We start from the raw sequence: 19,470 nt of genomic DNA on the forward strand, positions 1-19,470 counted from the left end.
CAGGCTCCTCCATCCATGGGATTTTCCAGGCAGGAGTACTGGAGTGGGGTGCCATTGCCTTCTCCGCATTAATTGCTATCTTACAAAATTATTTTGATGGTGATATATTGTTCCTTTGTATTAATGGATAATTGTCTATAACCAACCTTTTATTTTTGGACATGAAATTCATTTCCTCAGTAGTAGTAGTAAAACAATGATTTTTAAGATAAATTTTTGAATGCATGCATAACTATTTCTATAGGGTAAAGCGGAACCAGTGTATCAAAGGGCATAGGAATCTGGTGCTTTTTAGTATATATTTCCAAATAGCCCAGAGGAAGGATTCCAACCATTTATATTCCCATTCCTACTCTGGAAGTGCTTGTGTTCTGATACCTTTGTGCTGTGCTGTGCTGTGCTTAGTCGCTCAGTCATGTCCGACTCTTTGCAACCCCATGGACTGTAGCTTGCCAGGTTCCTCTGTCCATGGGGATTCTCTAGGCAAGAATACTGGAGTGGGTTGCAGTGTGACTAAAATTTCAAGAAATCTGGTATGCATTAATTTAAAAGAAACCATGACTCAAGTTTCTTTGCGTAGAGTATTTAATGTTTAGCAGACTGCTCTGTGTACAATAATTATGGGTTTCTTCACAATGTTATGGAAACCCTTTTATTAAATTTTACATTTACCATTTTCTTCAATGTCCTTAAATAGTTCTTAGGTTTTCAACTCTTATATTTTATGCTGTTAAAGCTATGCTTTTGGAGGACTTTGTATATGTGTAATTGGGATGATGAAATGTAAGAATTTAACAGAACCTTAGTTCTGTTAGTTAGTTAGTTAGTCTACTTCATCTTACAGGTTAGTAAATGGCTCGAGAAAAACCTGCCTACAATCATTCTGTCTGTGACTGACAACTCAACTCAGACCAGCCTAGCGAAATGGGGAATATGTGGGCTCATGAAACTGAAAATAGTTTCTGTTACCTACTGTGATCAACCTTGGGTAATCCCTTGATCTTTCCAAACCTCGATTTTGTTATCTGTAAACAAAGTGTTGAATTTGACCAAAGATCCCTTCCACCCCTTAAAGTTCAATGCTTCCGTGAATACATTAGCAGAGAATTTCATTATGCTGTCAGTCAAATTGAGACACAGTGAGGGGGTGGCTAGCACTGAGGAAATTTGTAAAGAAATACAGTTTGTATTACATACTTGGATCTAAATTAAAGTTGTTATTGGTGGTGTTTTTAACTTGCAGAAGTCCCTAGGCAACTTGAGCATAAGCGGTACTCACATAGTATAAAAATATCTTCCAAAGTACTTGAAAAGTCTCTTTTCTGTTGATTACACAATCCTCAAACTTCTTTCCCACCTATTTATTAGTTTGCTTGACAATCTATTAACAAAGAGTGGGGTAAGAAACTCAGTCCAGGAGGGAAGGGGCCAGCAGCACCAGTGACCACCACAAGGTGTGCTTCTGGTTCCCAGGTATTTGGCTCACTCTCCTTCCTCCACGTGAAATACTCATCTCCTCCCCAAAGGAGAGAACCCCACAGTCCCACCCAGTCAAAGAGCCTAGGTGATGCACAGTTGGCACTAAATTAGGAGGTGAAACAAAGTTATTTCAACATCAACTCTAGATGTGGGTCCTCTTGATCTAGAGGCTTCTGAACTAAAAAAAAAAAAAAAGCATCTGGGTTTAAAAGGGAAGAGTAAAGAGTGAGTGCAGATATTCTGTATCTAGAAGGAGCATCACTTCTGGCAAACACAGAAGAGATTCTTATCAGTGGTTCAGCTAAATTTATCAAAACATCTGCATACCCTGGATTAAAGAAAACATGAGTCATGGATGGTAGCTGCATTCGGATTTCTTTTTTCCCTTTCTCTTCTGTCTCCAACCACAGCTTGTATATGGGAACTATCATTTAGGTAGCCCTTGATATCAGGAAGATAAATAAAACTGAACATTTAAAATATGATAGTGTCCTATAAAAGCATTAAAATGTAAATAGAAGGGCATTTAATTTTTTATGAAGGTAAGGAATGAATACAGTAAGTGAAAGCAATTTATATTGCCATTTAAACTATAGTTTTCCAATCCTTATTCCCTTTTACCTTAACCCAAACTGCTCATATGCCATTTAACTGAATTTTCAAAACTCTACACTTTCCCCCACTGTTTTGCTGAGCTGCTAACAAAAGCTTTGAAATGGAGGAGGTGACGCAGGAAGAAGAAACTGGAATTATAAATAATTTATAAAATGCTTAGCTGTCCCTAGACACATTTTAAAAAGGGAGACCTCTTTTCAGTTGCCTGTACTTAAATTAACAACAGCCAACCATATACAGGCCACAGGGGCTTTTCTGGGTTACATACAACTTGTTCTGTCCATTCTGCACTAAGCTGTCTTATTTTCCATTATCACTGAATTCTTATTTTACTTCTTCACGTACTGAAATTTCTAAGTATAGAATTTTCTCATGCTTTTCTCTGACTTCTAGCCTCTACCTATACAATCTACTTATCCCACCATCCTCCGACAATTAAACAACCCGAAGGGGTGGCCTTCTCTACCTTCCTGTGGGCTCATATAATCATAAACACTTGGGGTCTGCCTTCCACCTGCCTGCCCACTGTCCTTCGTTCCTCCTTCCTCTTTTCCTTTCTCCCTTTGTTTTTTTTTTTTTTCCAAACCAGATGGAGTTAATAAGTTATTTACACTGCTAGGTATCTCTTGTTTTTCTCATCTGTAGAAGATTGGGGGTATCTCTAGTATAGATCTCATTCATTCTTTCTAATGTCTGCCTAATATCCCATGGTTTGGAAAGTCATGCTTTATTGAAGTTTCTCTGTTAAAGGGCATGTATGTTGCTTCCAATTTGTTTTGATCTTGCTTTTTTGTTTTTCTTACATTTGGCCACTGTAAGGGATGCAGTGGGCTTCCCAGGTAGCTCAGTGTTAAAGAATCTGCCTGCAGTGCAGGAGACATGGGTTTGATCTCCAGGTCAGCAAGATCTCCTGCAGAAGGAAATGGCAATCCACTCCAGTATTCTTGCCTGCAGAATCCCATGGACAGAGGAGCCTTGCTAGGTTCAGCCCATGGGGTTGTGAAAGAGCTGGACATGACTTGGTGACTAGTCAACAAGAAGGGGTGCAGTAAACTTCTTTATACCCATCCTCAAATACTAGTCCTTTAAAAAATATGGTCCGAGAGAGGAATTAACTGCATTTTAAAATGTATGTGTGCTTTTAATAGATGTTGGCAGAGTCTGTCAAAAATGGTTATCCTTAGCAGTGTTCCAGAATACACTTCTCCCATCCTATTCAGTAGTAGGTGTCTTTCCTACGTGGACAAGAATGGATTATACCTGCAACCTCGATTGCATAACTGGACACTGTTGACATACTACAGTATATTTCAGTGGGGTTTAAAACTAGGGCTCTGGTTGGCCTATTTGATTGTGGCTGGTTGTGATTTTTGTATATGTGTTTCTTAAAAAAAAAAAAAAAAAATCCTTGGGAAGTTTATGGGAGGGAGGGGGCTAGAGGCCATTCTTACACAGTCCACTCCTTTCGCAGATAAGGAAATTGTGATCCAGAGAGGTGAAGGAAGTTAGTGTGAGCTAGTTACTGGCTGCTGCTTCTGAGAAGCAGTTGTTCAAAATCCTGAACTGGGACTCAACCTATTACACTGTGGGTTGGGCTTCCCAGGTGGCGCTAGTGGTAAAGAACCCTTGTGCCAGTGCAGGTAGACGTAAGAGACATGGGTTCAATCCTGGGTCGGGAAGGTCTCCTGGAGGAGGGAATGGCAACCCACTCCAGTATTCTTGCCTGGAGAATCCCATGGACAGAGGAGCCTGGTGGGCTGCAGTCCCTGGGATCGCAAAGAGTTGGACACAACCGAAGTGACTGAGCACTCACGCATGCACACTGTGGGCCGTGCTGACAGTGATTTTTCGAGAATGGACCAAGAACATCATCTGTGAGCTAGGGATGAATGGTTCCCAGGTTTCTGCTCTCTCCTGCTAGGATAGGCAAGCTTCCCAGTCTACACTGAGCTGTGTGGGATTTGCTTTGCAAACTTCTGCAAAGATAAGAGGACATTTGTTAACAGTCTTGTTACCAGAATTTGCTTCTCTTAATATGTTTTTGAGAAAAAAAAAAATATTTATATAGCTGCACCAGGTCTTAGCTGTGGCATGAGGGATCTTTGACCTTCACTGAGGCACACAGGATCTTTAGTTATGGCATATGAGAACTCTTAGTTGCAGCATATGGGATCTAGTTCCCCGAACTGGGATTGAACCCGGGCCCCCTGCATTGGGAGCACAGTCTTAGCCACTGAACCAACCAGGGAAGTCCCTGCTATTCTCAATCTTCTAGGGAGTTTGGGATTTACCATTAGAGTTACTGCTTACCAAGTGTGGAGGAGCTGGCTTGGATCAGAACTCAAATGACAACAGGCAAGCACAGGAGAGAAGATTCTAGGCAGGAATGGCTTCCTCCTATGTACTCCTTCCTCCTCCCTTCCCAGTGTACTGATGGAGAGGGCTAAATAGTGGGGCTGCCTAGAAAGAAGACTTCCTCTAAGTCCTAGTTCTGTTGCTGGCCGTGTAATCTCTAGGCATAATGTGCACAATTTGACCAGGGCTCAAGTGGCTGTTGTCTAGGGCTGAATGAAATAAGCTTTTTGAAAGAAGCCACTTTAACTTCTTGAGTCTTTAAACTCAGTTTTGGTGTTTTTAGTTTAGATCTGAGTATGCTGCTGCTGCTAAGTCGCTTCAGTCGTGTCCGACTCTGTGCAACCCCATAGACGGCAACCCACCAGGCTCCCCCATCCCTGGGATTCTCCAGGCAAGAACACTGGAGTGGGTTGCCATTTCCTTCTCCAATGCGTGAAAGTGAAGTCGCTCAGTCGTGTCTGACTCTGTGCGACCCCATGGACTTCAGCCTACCAGGCTCCTCCGTCCATGGGATTTTCCAGGCAAGAGTACTGGAGTGGGGTGCCGTTGCCTTCTCCGAGATCTCAGTATAGTTGATTTAGAATGTAAACTCACTTTTACTGTAAGATTCAGATTTAGCCCATACAGTCTACTGAGGAAGATGAAAAGGGATCTCCAAATTTCAGATTCCCATTTGGGTTTGCCCCGTGCTTACTACAAAGCATTCAACAGTCCAGTATTAATTTTCCAGGTTGCCTCTAAATAAACTCAGCCTGTTCAGGGAGCTCAGCCCTTTCCTCACAATAACAATAAAAATAATTACTATGGAAATTCATTTTGTCATAGGTAAGCCTCTCCAGCATTTTATTAAATATAAACATATATTTATGTATTAAAATATTACACAAAACATGCCTCTGTGTTGTATACCTGGTATTTGTAGGCTTGACCATCGGTGGTCATGGTTCTTGTAGTTCAGCAGTTTGCAAGCCTGCAAACTGGAACATCTGGGGAACTTAAAAAAATACTCATGCCTAGGTCCTCCCCAAGAATTAAATCAGAATCGATGGGGGAGGAGACACAGGGCTGAGGTGAGGACTTCTGGGTGGGCACCTGGAGATGGAGAGAGAATCTCTTCCTTAGAAAAGAAAGGAATGAGTTGTAATTCGATCTGTTCTTTTGAGAGGCCTGTTGCCATCGGAATCATCATGTCTGCCCCTCAGCTCTTATAACCCACTGTCTCTCCTTTCTCCTTCCTGTTTATTCTGTTGAGTGAAGCAGTGGAGTCACATTGTATAAAAGTCAGCTCGTGAAGGCAAAAATTGTATACTGTGATAATTATCATCCAAGAGTGCTCTGGGAAGAGAGCATGAGGCTTAGGGGTCAACATACCATCTCTTGGTACATACAGATAGCATAGCAGCATTTCCTCTGGTGTCAGATCATTGTTTCTTTCCCTGAAATTCTGATAAAATAGCTTTTGGGAGCCAGAGTGTATGCAAAATATGTATCTCTAAGTATTGAAATTGCACTCCATTTGGTGACATTCTGGAGCCCTGAGAAGCAGGCGGCCATTGACTGCCTTAGAGAATCCTATTCTTATCTCATAGTCAATTCTGAGTCCAACTCTTGAGTGGGATGAAAGCAGAATCACGGGCACCATTTTAAAGAGGGTATTTCACCTCGCCTGTCTCTTCTTTTAGGCACCTAGAGTAGAATTCTGGTAAATTTAATGGTAAATGCACATACATATGCGACACCACTGCGTTTCATTATTGACTGTTTCTTGAATGTACAGAATTCATGGTCACTCTTTCTGTCCCCTAGCGTTCCCGTGGTTCGGCATGGATATCGGTGGGACGCTGGTTAAATTGGTCTACTTTGAGCCGAAGGATATTACAGCTGAAGAAGAGCAGGAGGAGGTGGAGAACCTAAAGAGCATCAGGAAGTATTTGACTTCTAACACAGCTTATGGGAAAACCGGGATCCGAGACGTCCACCTGGAACTGAAAAACTTGACCATGTGTGGGCGGAAGGGGAACCTGCACTTCATCCGCTTCCCCAGCTGTGCAATGCACAAGTTCATCCAGATGGGCAGCGAGAAGAACTTCTCCAGCCTGCACACCACGCTCTGTGCCACGGGAGGCGGGGCTTTCAAGTTCGAAGAGGATTTCAGAACGGTATGTCCGCGTTCAGTTCAGTTCAGTCACTCAGTCGTGTCCGACTCTGCGACCCCATGAATCGCAGCACGCCAGGCCCCCTGTCCATCACCAACTCCCAGAGTTTACCCAAACCCATGTCCATCAAGTCGGTGATGCCATCCAGCCATCTCATCCTCTGTCGTCCCCTTCTCCTCCTGCCCCAATCCCTCCCAGCATCAGGGTCTTCCGCTTTAGCCCTGTGCAAACCACAAAACCACCTCTTAGAGAAACAAAGGAAGCCTCTCCTATGCCCATAAGCATGGCGTCTCCGATGGAAGAACTAGGCTACTAGGCTTGGCAACTTTGGACAAGTTTACCTCACCTCTCACTGCTTCAGCTTCCTCATCTATATGAGAATAAAAATAGTTCCTACTTCATAGGGCTGGCGGCTATAATATGTACCTGGCACTTACAATGCCCAGTAAATATTAGCTGCCCTCTTCAGTTTTGTTTCAATTATGTCTGCACAATGTGCTAAAGACAAGGTGATGTAAATCACCTTCTGAACTATTTTAGTTTTCCAGACTCTTGAGTCCTGTGAAAAACATAATTATTGTGCCAGTTTCATAGATATATAGACCGAGGCCTGCAGGAAAGACTTTTTATACATCTTACTAAAAATGAGTACTTCTTTCTGCCCATTTGCTCTGTGTCTTTTCTGTTTTATGAATGTCCTTTAGGAGTTTTGCTCACAAACAAAAATGAAATCTTTGATATTACTTACAGGTAAATTCCTTTATAAATAAACAAGATTTAGGCAGTATGGTTCTACATAATAAGAATAGTAACTTATCCTGAGGGCATCCTTGGCAGTCCAGTGGCTGAGACTCTCTGATTCTAGTCCAGAGGGTGTGGGTTCAATCCCTGGACAGGGAATTAGGATCCCATACGCCACATGGTGCAGCCAAATAAGTAAATAATACCTTATCCTGACCAGCAGGATATTCTGCCTCTGTGTTGCTTATTTAGATTTGACAGAGTTGGCTAAATGGAAGATATGGATGAGTGGCATGGAGTCCTAACTTCCTCTTTATTAAGCAATCTCTAACACCTGTGTGTTCCAATTTCCCCATTTCTATAGTCAAGATAATCTCTTTAATGTCTAGGTTCATCTCACAGGGAATAAAATGAGAAGAAAGAAAAATAATAGAGAAATTTAAATGAACAGAAGTGTTTGAACATAAAAGAAGGAAGGGTTGAAAGATTCTGGGATTAGTCTTGCCAGAAACTTTATCATTAATGAATAAATTAGTAAATCAATGCCTTATTCATTGTATTGAATAAAGATCTAATGCAAATTGATTTGCACAATCAAAAGGAGCATCATTTATCTCATTGATAAGTAGTTTCTGCAAGAGCTAGCAATAGAGCCCTGGAACGTTCCCTTCAATCAGATTGATTATATTCAGGTGTTCACTTTTCCTTTTGTGTCCGTGTTCCCTACCCAGCAGTAGAATTTGATGCTGCCACTTACTTAAATGATCCATGGAATCTTTTCTCCACCAAGTTCAATTCAGTTCAGTTGCTCGGTTGTGTCTGACTCTTTGTGACCCCATGTACTGCAGCACACCAGGCCTCCCAATCCATCACCAACTCCTGGAGTTTACCCAAACTCATGTCCATTGACTCGGTAAATGCCATCCAACCATCTCACCCTCTGTCGTCATCCCTATCTCCTCCTACCCCCAATCCCTCCCAGCATCAGGGTCTTTTCAAATGAGTCAGCTCTTCACATCAGGTGGCCAAAGTGTTGGAGTTTCAGCTTCCACATCAGTCCTTCCAATGAACACCCAGGACTGATCTCCTTTAGGATGGACTGGTTGGATCTCCTTGCAGTCCAAGGGACTCTCAAGAGTGTTCTCCAACACCACAATTCAAAAGCATCAATTCTTTGCTGCTCAGCCTTCTTTATAGTCCAATTCTCATCCATACATGACTACTGGAAAAACCATAGCCTTGACAAAACGGACCTTTGTTGGCAAAGTAATGTCCCACTTTTTAATATGCTGTCTAGCTTGGTCATAACTTTTCTTCCAAGGAGTAAATGTCTTTTAATTTCATGGCTGCAGTCACCATCTGTAGTGATTTTGGAGCCCCAAAAAATAAAGTCACCCACTGTTTCCACTGTTTCCCCATCTATTTGCCATTAAGTGATGGGACCGGATACCATGACCTTAGTTTTCTGAATGTTGACCTTTAAGCCAACTTTTTCACTCTCCTCTTTGGGGCCCAGTAATTGAAGAGTTTTGAAACTGAGAAGGTTGAGATCTAGGAGCATGAACATTAAGTGCAAATTCATAAATGAAAAAGCACTGATCCTGAATTCTGATTATGTTTCTGCATTTAACTATCTGGGTGCCTTTGGATAAATCATGTCCCTCCTGTGGGACTCAGTTTCATCATCTTCAGAAGGCAGCAGAAGGTGGCTACAAGGATAAGGAAACTAAAGCTAAAGAGCCATAAAGAGGCATTCATAGTGCCCCCTTAGGTGAGAGCTGAGTGTTAGCTCAATGCTTTTCAGCAGATGCTGACCCACTGCTAGTGCTGTGAGCTCCCCAGGTCCCTCAAGGTTGCCTGTGTCCATCTCTTCTAGGGAGCCTGAAGTGAACCAAGGTGACCTACAGCATTTAAGCAACCTCTATCAAAGGCTCTATCCCTCCTCTGGGGTAATGCCCCAGGAGAAAGTTACTCAATTTTTGTTGGTCATGAGCAAGTGTGTTTCTCAAGGATCTGACTTGAGAAAAGTCATGTCTTATTTAACCAAAAAAAAGAAGCCTCTGTCCAGGAGAAATATCAGTAACCTCAGATACGCAGATGACACCACCCTTATGGCAGAAAGCGAAGAAGAACTAAAGAGCCTCTTGATGAACGTGAAAGAGGAGAGTGAAAATGTTGGCTTAAAGCTCAACATTCAGAAAACTAAGATGATGGCATCTGGTCCCATCACTTCATGGCAAATAGAGGGGGAAACAGTGGCTGACTTTATTTTTCTGGGCTCCAAAATCACTGCAGATGGCGATTGCAGCAATGAAATTAAAAGATGCTTACTCCTTGGAAGAAAAGTTATGACCAAGCTAGACAGCATATTAAAAAGCAGAGACATTTCTTTGCCAACAAAGGTCCATCTAGTCAAGGCTATGGTTTTTCCAGTAGTCATGTATGGATGTGAGAGTTGGACTATAAAGAAGGCTGAGCCCTGAAGAATTGATGCTTTTGAACTGTGGTGTTGGAGAAGACTCTTGAGAGTCCCTTGAACTGCAAGGAGATCCAACCAGTCCATCCTGAAGGAGATCAGTCCTGGGTGTTCATTGGAAGGACTGATGTTGAAGCTGAAACTCCAACACTTTGGCCACCTGATGTGAAGAGCTGACTCATTTGAAAAGACCCTGATGCTGGGAAAGATTGAGGGCAGGAGGAGAAGGGGACAACAGAGGATGAAGTGGTTGGATGGCATCGTCAACTTGATGGACATGGGTTTGTGTGGACACTGGGAGTTGGTGATGGACAGGGAGGTCTGGCATGCTGCGATTCATGGGGTCACAAAGAGTTGGACACGACTGAGCAACTGAACTGAACTGAACTGTTCCTTCAGGCTGCTGGAGCCTAATAAACAGATTGGTGCAGGCAGCAAGTCTGGAGTACTTGCCTAACAGTCTAGCCATCTATAAAAGAAAGTATCAATATATGGGCTGCCTTCTGTTTGCCTACTCAGGTTTTGTTATTTTTCTCACTCACAAAACATATTTGAAATTCAACTCTCTTTCTGGTCTCTCTCAGCTCTCCTGTGTAAGGAGCAAAGAGCCCCTAGTGTAATCTATAGTTCAGAGTCAACCATTTTATATGCAGATTGTTCTTGAGCTTAGTAAGATAACCTTTTCTGCCATTTCCAGTATGACTTACAGAGCCAATGTCAGCAAAAGCACCTTGGACAGTGTGGGGTATCATACAAATGTGTATCATACAAACAATTTAGTGACTCATTTCTCAAGGGCAGGAGAGTGATATAATGGGGTAGGTCAATAGCATACTCCCATAGAGAGCAGGCATGAAACCTCCTGGGATGGTTTTTTTCAGATTTATGAACATACATATGTATGTATGAATGCATTTATTTATTTATTCATTCAGCTATTTATTTAGTTACTTTGAAAGTTTATTGTATTGAAGTCTAGTTGATTTCCTAGTTGAATCTAATTGAATCCATCTGCAGTACAGGAGACCCTGGTTCGATACCTGGGTTGGGAAGATCCCCTGGAGAAGGGAAAGGCTATCCACTCCAGTATTCTGGCCTGGAGAATTCCATGGACTGTATATAGTCCATGGGGTCGCAAAGAGTCAGACATGACTGAGTGACTTTCACTAGTTGATTTGCAATTGTGTGTTAATTTCTGCTGTACAGCAGAAAGATTCTCTGTATTGATACACATATACACCTTCTTTTTCATATTCTTTTCCATTATGTTTAGGATACTGACAACAGTTCCCTGTGTTATACAGTAGGGCCTTCTTGTTTAGCCTATCTTATATATAATAATTTTTGCTAGTTAGTTATTTTTGACAGAGGGAAGCACATAAGGAGAACCTCTTCCAATTGTATCCTCAACATGTCTTGTGTTTATAATCCATATTTTTTTTCTAATTTCAGCATACAGGGAATCACTGAATTCCTTTGAGAAATTAGAGCCTTCGGTTTGGAAGTGGGTTTCCAAATGTATTTCAGCTTAAGAAGATTGAATTATTTCACCTCTTGTATAAATTGTATAACTCATGTGTAGCTCATGTTTCCAAGGCATTCACACAGCCATCTCATCCGGTTCTTGAAAAGAGCCCTGAAAGTTAACTAGAGCAGCTGGTACTGGGGACAGTATGTGATTTTATTGAAGGCCTGTTGTCACTCTGTGATCATGCATTCATACCAGCTCTTCAGCTCCAAAGTCTGTGTGGTCGCAGGACCAGCAGCATCTGGATCACTTGGGATATTGTTAGACAGGCAGTCAGAAACTCTGGGAGTGGGGGCCCAGCAATCTGATTTAACAAAGCCTCCAGGTGTTCTGATGGTGCCTAAAATTTGAGAATCCCCACTGCACCCATGCTTGCTTGGGTGACTTTGGGAATGGGCAAAACAGAATTAGTTTATCATAGTAATAATTTGAAAAAAAATGGGGGTTTTTGTGTGTGTGTTTTTTTTTTTTACTTTATTTCTTCCTCTATCCCCGTTATTTACAGAGTTTGAGTTTTAGGGCTAATTTTGATTTCTTGTTTTTAAGTTTGGGGAATAGTTTAAACTTAATGATTTAAGAACGGGCAGAACTCATACTGTCTTTTCTTTTTGGCTGCACTGTGCAGCATGTGGGATCATAGTTCCCCATCAGGGATTGAGCCTGGTGCCCACTGCAGTGGAAGCGAAGGGTTTAACTATTGGACTGCCAGGGAAGTCCTGCAAATCATATCTTCTGAAAGTGCTAAGGAGAGTTACACGCAGTGGTGTGCTGGAGTCAGCTCCTGTTGGCTCGTGAGAACCCACTGTGTCTTCCCAACTTGGTGCTTAGTGACATTGTGCTGGCAGCTTGAAGCTGGCCATGGTGGGAGTGATGATACAACTGAAATTGGTAAAAGCTGTAAACCAGGGCTTTTGCTCCTAGAGAGGTAATTGTTAAACATTTACCAACACACCTTGGTGACAAGGTTATGTTCACATTAACTGAAGCTTCATCTGCATAGTCACTGCATCTGATATTTCAGATCTACCATCATCTAAGACCCATTATAGAGATCACCATTAAGAATACATATAAAATTCATAGGAATTTACTGCCTATTAGTGGGAAGTCAGATGTAGCCCACAGCTGTTATGGTGCCCTTCTACATAGATATTTAATTTAAACTAGCTGCCAGCATTTAAAAATTGGAAGTTTCACGTAAAAGTCTAGATTTCTGACTCTTGAGAAATCTGATCATTGGCAACAGTGAGCCCCCACTATCACGTGGGCTGCAGTGAATTTTGAACACATGTGGATTGCCTTGTGTGCCACAATCCCCATCCTTCTGTTACTTGAGCGTTTAGTCAAGGGACTTTACTCCTTTACTGGCTCCTGCAGCATTTGTTTTTCTTTACCCCCAGTATAAAGAAAACTAAGTCCCAAGAAAGAGCGTTTCTCTGTAGCTGGGATCTGAACATGCTGTCCAAGTAATGATTTGACTCATGGCTTACACTTGGGAGCCTGTCCTATTTCCCGGATGAGAAAGACCTTTGAGGGAGGTCTCCATAGGTCTCAATGAAAGTGACTAATATTTCTGTTTCTCAGTGTGGGGTGCATGACCTCAGGCTTCAGAAATATCCATCGTACTGATGAACCTATTTGCAGGGCAGGAATAGAGAAGAGAACGTAGAGAATGGACTTGTGGAGAGGAAGGAGAGGGTGGGACCAATTGGGAGAGTAGCACTGACATAAATACACCCACATGTAGAGTAGCCAGCTAGTGGGAGGCAGCTTCGCAGCCCGGGGAGCTCAGCTCAGTGCTCTGTGCTCACCTAGAGGGGCGGGATGGGTGGAGGAAGGAGGCTGAAGGGGAAGGGAATATACGTATACATATAGTTGATTCACGTGTTGTACAGCAGAAACCAACACAACACTGTAAAGCAATTATACTCCAATTAAAAAATAAAAACAAATACCCATCCCTCAGTAAAATGCTATAGAAGAGATGTCTGTTTGCAGCTAGCACATTATTTGAAAGTGATTTTGAGGGAAAAGTTGAGATCTTTCCTTTCAGAGCAAAGTTGCATGCTTTATATGCCTTGACAGGTTTTTCTTTCTCCTGAGCAGTTTCAGGACGTCTCCTGGACACACTTTGTTCACGTTTGTGATGTTAGTTCTGGGCATGGGTTTCAATATTGTTGATGGACCTCTGATTAATTTTTAAGCAGATTAACCTATGACCCCAAGACTGGCTGATGAAATCACTACTTTTCAGTGTGGGGTGATTTAAGAGGGGACGACTTTCCCTGTTCTGTTTAAGAAATGTTTATTAAGCCATTCTAATGGACAGGCCTTTGAGCATGGTGTGCAGGGGCACCCAGTGAACCACAAAGCAAGCCAGAATGTGACCCTTGCTGTGAGTGCAATGAAAGACATGGATAGAGCTGAGGAATCTAGGAGGAAGAGAAGACAGGGTTTACCCAGCTGTGTATCACTATAGTGCTTAGCTCTCCAGATGGTCTTACACCTCTAGTATTACCCCCGAACACATGGTATGCATCTCACCCAGAATTTCACTTGGTGGAAAATGAAATGTTCAGGATCATTTGATAGATTTGCTTTATCATCATGTGTCATTTAGAATGCTTTTTCCTGTATATCAAGAAAAAGTCCACCATCTTGCCAGTAACCTATTCTAACTCTGCTCTGCAGATAAAGCTTCAGTAGATTTTGTTGACTGGGACAGTGAGATGACAAAAAGTCCAAAATTTCCTTCTAGCTATTAACTTTCATAATGAAGATGATGCTTTGGGGGCAATATATCTAAGTATAGTACTCATGTAGGTGGTTTCCAGATCCCAGAAGAAGGACTCATTATGAATGAAGACAGAAGAACAGCAAGGCATTTGCCAGTTGTGTCACTTAGGGGAAGTTACTTCAGGTCTATGAGCCTCAAACAGCATTAGGATAATGGTACCTCTTAATAGGATTTTTGTGAGAACTAAATGATCTAGTATAAGGGTTGGGCATATAGTAAACAGTAAATACTAGTTATTATTTTCTTAAAGAGATTTTTTAAAATTTAAATTAGACCCTATAAATTATCTTCCATTGTTGACTCAGTTTCATGTTGGTGAATATTAGATTGTTTTCGTTTTTTGGGGGACCAGCAGTAATATCACTCTTGAGGACCATTAATAAACTTTTGAGGATGCAAAGTACCCATTGCCTGCTAAGGCTAGCCCTCAGTTAACTCATTCCCCTTTTCTTTTTCCCCCCAGTACCTAGGAGAAAAGGAGTTTTTGTTTCTCAGGAGCATGAAAGGACACTCTAGGACTACCTACTGCTACTACTGCTAAGTCACTTCAGTTGTGTCCGACTCTGTGTGACCCCATAGACGGCAGCCCACCAGGCTCCCCCGTCCCTGGGACTCTCCAGGCAAGAACCCTGGAGTGGGTTGCCATTGCCTTCTCCAATGCATGAAAGTGAAAAGTGAAAGGAAAGTCGCTCAGTTGTGTCCGACTCTTAGCGACCCCATGGACTGCAGCCTACCAGGCTCCTCCATCCATGGGATTTTCCAGGCAAGAGTACTGGAGTGGGGTGCCATTGCTTAAGCTATTAGTAAAAGAGTCACTATTTTTCGAGTCCTCTGTACTTGCCAAGCCATGTGTAAGCATTTTGTTTTATTTTGTTTTTTAAGATATTTATTTGTTTGGCTGCTCTGGGCCTTAGTTGCAGAACATGGGATCTTTATTTATGGCATTTGAACTCTTAGTTGCAGCATTTGGAATGTAGTTCCCTGACCAGAGATCAAACCTGGGCCCCCCTGCACAGAGAGGGCAGAGTGTTAGCCACTAGGCAACCAGAGAAGTCCCAGCATTTTATATATTATCATCATGTAGTCTTCACACTATGCTGTGGGTATCGTCCCTATTTTACAGAGGAGGAAACTGAGGCTTGAGAAGTTAAGGAACTAGCCCCACATCCCTCAATTAGCTAAGTGTTAGAGCTAGCATTCAAAGTCAGGCCCCTCTAACTCCAAAGCCTGGTGCCTGGGAAAAGGAGAGCTGGGCTATTTGGGCTCAAAGGAGATTGTCCCCAGCCCCCAGGCTCACGTGCCTCCCTCAAGACTGTGTATCTTTTCAAGGAAGTGTAGAAGTCTTTCTGCTTCCAGAACATTCTCACTCTCTTCACCCCATGGTACGCTGGGTTAGTTTCCTGTGGCTGCTATAACAAATTACCACCCTTCTAGCGGCTTAAAGCCACAGAAATGTGTTCAGTCACAATTCTGGAGGCCAGAAAGATGAAATCAGGGTGTTGCTAGAACCATACTTCCTTCAGAGACTCTCGGGCAGAACCCATGTTTTGCCTCTTCTGGCATCCGGTGGCTGCTGGCATTCCTGGCCTGTCGTGCAGCCCTCCAGTCTCTGCCTTCTGTCTCCATGTGGCCTTCTCCCCTGCTTCCATCCAGTCTTCCCTGTGTCTTATCAGGAAATTGTCCATGGACTTAGGGCTATCCAGATAACCCAGGATGCTCTCTTCATCTCAGGATCCTTAATTAATTACATATGGAAAGACCTTGTTTCCAAATAAGGTTACAGTCACAGGTTCTGAAAACTAAGATATGGGCATATCTTTCAGGGGCAAGCATTTAACCCACCCCACATGCTAAGGGCTGGTTTTCCACTGGAATGACTGAGTCTCAACAAGATTTCCCAATGCGGTGCTAGAAGAATGGTTCCATGCCTTTCACGTTCATGACACGTTTAGACCAAAGAAAAGCCCCCAGGACATCCCCTGAGGTGGTGGCAGTCTCCCTCCCACGGGCTTGTTCTCTTTCAGATTGCTGACCTGCAGCTCCACAAACTGGACGAACTGGACTGTCTGATTCAGGGCCTGCTTTACGTCGACTCCATTGGCTTCAACGGCAAGCCGGAATGTTACTACTTTGAAAATCCCACCAATCCCGAATTGTGTCAGAAAAAGCCGTACTGCCTGGATAACCCGTACCCTATGTTGCTGGTGAACATGGGCTCAGGTGTCAGCATCCTAGCTGTGTACTCCAAGGACAACTATAAAAGAGTTACAGGGACCAGGTAAACGCGGTTTCCACTAGGAGAACCTTTCTGTGCTTATTAAACCCAGGCCTCTTCCTTAAAGACCAGTTTCTGAAAAGGTTACTTATATTGAATACATTTTTAAAAGAAAGATCTTACCTCCTCAACCAACCAAAAAGGATTTATTGAATGTGTTATACAGGGTGATTGATAGAAAAGTTAATAAAACACAGGTCTTGCTCTGGTGGGAAACTGGTCAGGTGCGGGAAAAGGGTCACACAACCCAGAAGCCAGGTGGAAGGGTGCTTGTGATAGTCAGAGGGCTGCAGAGAAACCCTTCCTTTGGAACTGCCTTGGTGCCTAGCACAGAAAGAATTGCTTGAAATAATGTCATTCCAATCAGTGAGCCAGACTCTGTTTACAGTGCTTTTTACCCTCAGATAAATGCTCCTGCTGCAAACTGGAATAGTCAGCACACTTCACAGGGAATTTGGAAGTGCAGTGGATAGACAAACAGCCCTGTGATGGCAGTGGGGTGCAGGGAGTGTTTCTTTGTGTACACACACCCTACGGGCATGTGGGCTCAGCTTCCTGTTAGTAGGGATTCAACACGGAACGAAGATACAGGGTCAGAAGTCTTTGAGAGATCATAGTGTAAGCAAAATTACAAGGGTTTTCTTTACTTGTAAGAGGATTAGAATGAAGTTTCTTTAACTTATTGGACCACAAGAACCCATTTTTGGAGGAATGATTTAAGGAACTGGCGCTGTGTGACACGTGCTTTGAGACATGATATTGAAAGTGTTGTTTTTGATAGACAAAGATACCATGTAACTCCTCTGAGCCTCAGTATCCTTGTTTGTGCCATGAAGTGAGTTGTTTCTTAATTTGTACCTGCCTCTCCAGTACCGACATTCTGTAATTCTACTCACGCATGAGGAGGCGAGCACTCCTGTATTAACAGGAGCTTTTCTCCTGTATTAACATGACTTTTGATGGGTCTGCATAAATCAGTGGTTCACCACTGGGGAAGGGAAGATTGAGCCCCTCAGGGGAGGGACGTTTGACAATGTTTGGAGACATTGTTTTTTGGTTGTCACAACTGGAGATTCAGCGATACTGGCATCTAGTGACCAAGGGTGTTGCTAAATATCCTACGATAGCTCCCTACAGCAAAAAAGTGTCAAGTCCCAAATGTTAACAGTTGGTGGTATAAAGAAACCCTGGTACACACATCCTGACTGATCCTGCTTGTGTGTGTGTAAATTGCCTCCAGGCAACACACTTTCTTACTAAGAATACAGCACTAAGCTGAAGAATCGGCCCCACGGCCTCATTAGGACTGTCAGAAGTATCAGAGACAAGTAAATATTTTGGCTAGACTGGGTTTACCTGAAGAGAGTGATCTTCTGAGAAAGGTATAATCTTCAACTACAGACTTCCTCCCAAAAGGAGCCATCGAATTGGTAGAGCTAGTCCCAAGGTAACAACAAGCTAACCATTGTCCACAATTAGAGATATTTATAGTTTTGTTGATTAACACTAAACAAAGTCATGATTTATATCACAGGTACATGCTCTCAACCTTGGAGGTTCCAAGGATCTGGTTGTCTTTGAATAATGAGCCAAACTGTGCTGCTTGGTATCTGATATATGTGCAGTAATGCCTATAAATTCCAATGACTGGTAAATGCTGGTTAATGACCAGTGCTTCGCAATCAGCGAATACTGTTTGGATGTCCAAGCTTTCTGACAAGCTCTCTTTAACCAGTAGTTTTGGAAAGGTATTGCAGGAGACTGAAGGTTATGAGAGAGCCCTTTCCAGGGCTGCCACAGGTTGGGGAAGGGAACGAAATATCAAGTCTCTGGACCCCAGGTCTTCCTTGTCCAACCATTTATTCTGCCAAAGTTTTTTTGTTTTGTTTTTGATCCAAGTTAGAAAACCATTTATCTATAAACTATAGGCATACCTCAGAGAAATTGCAGGATCAGTTCCGGACTGCTGCGATAAAGCCAGTATCACAATAAAGCGGATCACATAAGTCTTTTGGTTTCCCAGTGCATTTAAAAGTTGTGTTTACACTATATTGTAGTCTGTTAATTGCGCAATGACATTATGTTTAAAAATACATATATATACCTTGATTAAAAAATTTTATTCCTAAAAAATGCTAACCATAATCTGAGCCTTCAGCAAGTCATAATCCTTTAACTCCAAAGATCACAGATCACTATAACACATAAAATCATAATGTTAAAACTTGAAATATTGTGAGAATTACCCAAAATGTGACACAGAGACACAAGTGAACAAGTGCCATTGGAAAAATGGCACTGATAGGCTTGGGGATCCAGGATTGCCGCAAACCTTCAATTTATAAAAATTCAGTATCTGTAAAGTACCATAAAGTAAAGCACAGGAAAATGAGGTGTGCCTATATTTTGGTCAGCCGTGAACATCAGTGTGTGGAACACACTTTGGAAATCGCTGATTGAAGCAAATGGCTTGATCTTTAAGTTTTGCTACTCCTAGTAGGATGGCTGTAACTCTAGGTTTTTTGTTATTCTCCTATACCCTATTTTCCTATTAAGCATTTTTATTTTTAGGAACCCACATTATTATAGGATATCAGTTTTCTTTTAGACTTATGATTTTAAATGATTTGTTTCAGTGTTATATGTAATTTTACTGCATCCTAGATTCATAGCAACATTTCCTTTCTGTTGACACAACTCCAATTATATTATAGCAGATGAAAAAAAAAAAAGCAGAACTTAACGGCTTATATTGTTAGAATGTGTAATCTATGAAAAGAGGAATGTAAAGACTTTCCAAGCTTCAATGAAATGAGCAGTGCAGCTTATTTCATTCTTTTGGAATCTGTTTTAAGGGCATGAGCATTCATGTAATTGGATTCTTTTACTTTCTTCCTGAAATTCCTCACTACAGGTTTGTTGGGTTTTTAAAAAAAAACAATGATGTTTTGGTCTCTGATTTGCTGAGGGTTTTGCTATGTGTCTGCTGAAACAAACATGCATCTGATGATGAGCGAGAGAATCACTAGACTGGATAACGGGGGGCAG

General features: G+C 42.2%; 1 protein-coding gene across 6 annotated transcripts in view; it reads left to right on the forward strand.

The window, feature by feature from the left end:
- Positions 1 to 19,470, forward strand: part of PANK1 (pantothenate kinase 1) — a 104,326-nt gene that overhangs the window by 72,558 nt on the left and 12,298 nt on the right. For all 6 annotated transcript variants that reach the window (XM_027529188.1, XM_027529189.1, XM_027529186.1 and 3 more), the window contains 2 exons: positions 6,256 to 6,608; positions 16,172 to 16,425. In XM_027529188.1, coding sequence (XP_027384989.1) covers positions 6,273 to 6,608; positions 16,172 to 16,425 — 590 coding nt within the window. In that variant the 5' untranslated portion in view covers positions 6,256 to 6,272. The remainder of the gene's footprint in view (positions 1 to 6,255; positions 6,609 to 16,171; positions 16,426 to 19,470) is intronic.

The sequence above is a fragment of the Bos indicus x Bos taurus genome, chromosome 26, assembly GCF_003369695.1.
Source record: "Bos indicus x Bos taurus breed Angus x Brahman F1 hybrid chromosome 26, Bos_hybrid_MaternalHap_v2.0, whole genome shotgun sequence".
Lineage (NCBI taxonomy): Eukaryota > Metazoa > Chordata > Mammalia > Artiodactyla > Bovidae > Bos > Bos indicus x Bos taurus.